The sequence below is a fragment of the Gossypium hirsutum genome, chromosome D01 (assembly GCF_007990345.1).
Source record: "Gossypium hirsutum isolate 1008001.06 chromosome D01, Gossypium_hirsutum_v2.1, whole genome shotgun sequence".
NCBI classification, from domain to species: Eukaryota; Viridiplantae; Streptophyta; class Magnoliopsida; order Malvales; family Malvaceae; genus Gossypium; species Gossypium hirsutum.
In genome coordinates this window covers 57,326,813-57,330,713 of record NC_053437.1, presented here as the reverse complement: position 1 = coordinate 57,330,713, position 3,901 = coordinate 57,326,813, and the positions used below count along the sequence as shown (strand labels likewise).

The following is a 3,901-nucleotide window of genomic DNA, read 5'->3' as shown; positions in this document are numbered from 1 at the left end:
ATATACATATGAACCACAATTCAAGTTTCATGTATATAATTGTGCGGAATTAAAGTTCATATATCAAATTGTACATTAACTCAAAATTTATGTATAAATTTGATATTTATATTGAAAAGAAAAATAATTAAAAAAATAAGTGAGGACTTTGCTATTTAAGTTTAGTATTCCAAATTCACAACATGTGTCGAGGAAGGGTCAAGGAAGGATGGTTATACATTACATACACATATATATATTAATTGTTGCAAAACATGGATCAAGGGAGAGTCATATGAGGTATTCTATAGTTGACAATTTCATGAAATTAATATTATGATCCCTAGGAGGCTTTCTCTTTCTTTGGGATTTCGTAAATGGCTCGAATTCCCTTAGAGGAGCAAATGATGCTACTTATATATATATATTATCCTTTTAAGTAAATCTTTTATATATTTGTATTTAAATAATTTTTTATATACTAATAATAATGTAAAGAAGTTGTTTATCTTATTTTTGTTTAATAAAATTATGCTATGTACTTCCAAGTTCCAAAGGCTATATTTTTCCATCACCATCATGTAAGGTTGAAAATGGTGATTATGTATTTATTTTTGGATTATTATTTAATATATTGATAATAGACTTTTTTGATATTTTTAATTCTCTATCATCTATTAGAAAGACAATTACCTTTTTATTTTTATTGTAATAAAGAGAAATGTTAAAAAGGAAAATACTAGTATTTCTATTTTCTTTTCATTAATTGAATTTATCAAGAAGAAACTTGTATTTTGATTAAATACTTTTTTAAATATAATCAGTGTATATAGTCTTTAGTTAATTGAGGTTCCAATTAAAGTCAAATCTCAGATGCGTCTCCAAGTGTATCTAATTATACGTGAAGGAATTGACTTTGGTGCCTTAAAAGCAGCATTCACAAAGAGAGAAAAAAGGAAAGAAAGAAATGGGGAGATCAGAGGAAAAAGAAATGGAGATTGATCTCTCACTGACACTAGATACTAAACAAGAGCACATGGAAGCAGTCAAAGATCAGACTAAAATGCAAAGGGATGATAATCAACATAAAGCTGTAGATTTGCAAGATAAGGAGGATCAACAGACATCAATGGCTGCCACAGGGGAAGTAGAAGTAGAAGATTCAGCACCATTACAAGGACACAGCAAGGCTGAAGAGGTAGCTACTCTTTAATCCAACTTTTTTGTTTCTGCAATAACGAAAGTGATTGCATAGGTTGAGATTCCAACTTTAAGAAGTCTTAGTTTTGTATGTGTATTTATAGTTGTCCATGCTACAAATGGAGATGAATCGCATGAAAGAAGAGAACCAAGTGTTAAGGAAAGAGGTGGAAAGAACTTTGCAGGACTACAATCATCTTCAGATGAAGTTTGCTGTTATTCAGCAAAACAACCCCAACAAGGTATACATACATATATATAGTAATAATCATTCCATTTTCAATTTGATTTCTTTCGAATAATCTTGATTCATGAGTTTGTGAATTTGTTTGATGTTTAGGAACCTCGAATTTTTCTCTCGCTTAATGGAAATGAAAGCTCAAGTCAAGAACAGCAGGCAAACCAAAGGAACTTAAATACTGTCAACCACCGAAAACATGGGTCGCCATTATTACATGAAAATGATGATGAAGAGAAGAATGAACTAGGGTTGTCATTAAGGCTCGAAACCAGCTCAACTCAACGAGGAATTGGGGAAGAAGAGCATAAAAAAGAAAGTCAAGGAGCCCCAAACGTTGAATCGGTGCAAAACAAGCTTCACCAAAGTCAACCGTCAGCCATCACTAGCCATGCTGTTTCTACACCTAATAGAAAACCTAGGGTTTCCGTCAGAGCAAGATGTCAAACAGCTACTGTAAGTTGAATATACATATATACTGTATACACACACTTGAATTGTTTATGTATTTGACTGTTCATATTTGCAGATGAATGATGGGTGTCAATGGAGGAAATATGGGCAGAAAATTGCTAAAGGAAACCCTTGCCCACGTGCCTACTATCGTTGCACAGTAGCACCAGGATGCCCAGTCAGGAAACAAGTACAGTTCATATATATATATGTATATATATATCCAGTTACACACTTTTTAGTCTTTCAATTAATATAAAATTGAAATTTGATCTCATTGTTATATATTTAGGTGCAACGATGCTTGGACGACATGTCGGTTCTTATAACAACATATGAAGGAACTCACAATCATCCAGTCCCTGTTGGTGCAACCGCCATGGCTTCAATAGCTTCATCAGCTTCACCTTCCTTCGTGTTACTTGATTCAAGCAGCTCTCTCTCTAATGGTATTCCAAACAATCACCACATAAACTCATTACCTACCAACCTTAGTGACCCTTCAAAAGGAATCCTTCATAACCTCACAAACAATCACCATTTCAATCATCAAATGTTGCCCACAGTTCCATCAGCACATCAACAAGTTTTTCCATGGATGCCGAGCAGATTAAACCAGCACAACGGCAGAGAATGGAAATCATCTGAAGATGAAGATAAGTCATTGTTAGCTGAAAATGTTAAAGCTATTGCTACAGATCCTAACTTTAGGGTCGCAGTGGCGGCTGCTATTACATCTCTAACAAATAAAGAAGCCCAAACAAATCATCATCATCCCATTCCTATGGGTTCTTCGTTGGTTGGTAGGGAGTCAGAGAGTGGGAGCTCTAGTGCCAATAATTGGGTGCTTGAATCTCTCTTGGAAACTAGTAAGCCCATTCATCATTCACCCTAGAATTTAGTAAAAATTCATATTTTTATTTGGGGAATACTTTTGTTTATTAGTGAACATTAAATACGGATTAAAGATTATATGAAAAAAAGCTTATATGAATATGTGATTCTAAGTTATTTTTATCTCTTTTCAATAGGAGAACAAATTAGATTTTTCTTCTGATTTTCAACTTTTTCCTTTAGGAGGAAAAATTTGATTTGTCATTTTTTATTGGAAATAAATAAGAATGACATGGAATCACATTTTTATACAATCTTTTCTCTGTACTCTTATCTTGTTTAGATTAGGTTCTATTCTTCGCAAATAAGACAATGAAATTTACTTCATTCCATTGTTAATGTATTAATCTTGTAATTTTTTCCGACACAAACTTAATTAGAAAAATTACGAATATATCTTTTTATATTTTACATCAATTATATTATTTAAGGTTATTTTAGTCTTTTTATTGTTTTAAAAAATAAAAACAATTTGCATATAATGATATTTGAAACTATGCCATTGGCATCAATAAAACCTTAATTTTACTATTCAATTAAAGCTTTAATTTAATATGATATAAACATTTTAATAGGGATAAATCTCAAATTTATACATGAATTTTTGGCCAAATGTGCAATTTGATACATGAACATTGATTTAGTGGAAATATACACACGAAACTTTAACTTGGTTCAACTTTACATATAAAACTTTGATTTTAATTAAATTGTACACAATTTTAAAATAAATGCATCAATTTATTTTCATGTTGGATGAATATAATTATTTGTGTATAAAATACGTAAGCATAAAATGGTGCTACAACGATAACACTGTTAGTAATTTGTAAAAATTAAATCAAATTAAGATTTCATGTATATTATTGCACAAAGTCAAAGTCCATGTATCACATTGCACATGTAACCAAAGTTTATGTATAGTTTTAATATTTATCAATTAATTTTGTTATTCATACTTTATTACCTCCACCAATTGAATATATTGATAATGCTGTTGATTGAGTTAGTATTGTTAGAGTATGGCTGAGTTAGGAATTAACCTTAGTTAGAAGTCTGCTGAGTATAAGTGGCAGTTGGCAGTTGCTATTAGTTGCAAATAGTTGTTAGTTGTTATAAGCAGTTATCAGCTGCATG

General features: G+C 31.2%; 1 protein-coding gene across 1 annotated transcript; it reads left to right on the top strand.

The window, feature by feature from the left end:
* Window positions 1–848: 848 nt before the first annotated feature.
* Window positions 849–3,082, top strand: LOC107921861 (probable WRKY transcription factor 9). The gene is made up of 5 exons (XM_016851694.2): window positions 849–1,177; window positions 1,284–1,421; window positions 1,520–1,873; window positions 1,947–2,060; window positions 2,163–3,082. The coding sequence occupies exons 1-5, from the start codon at window positions 947–949 to the stop codon at window positions 2,763–2,765; spliced, it is 1,440 nt and encodes a 479-aa protein (XP_016707183.2). The 5' UTR covers window positions 849–946; the 3' UTR covers window positions 2,766–3,082.
* Window positions 3,083–3,901: the final 819 nt, after the last annotated feature.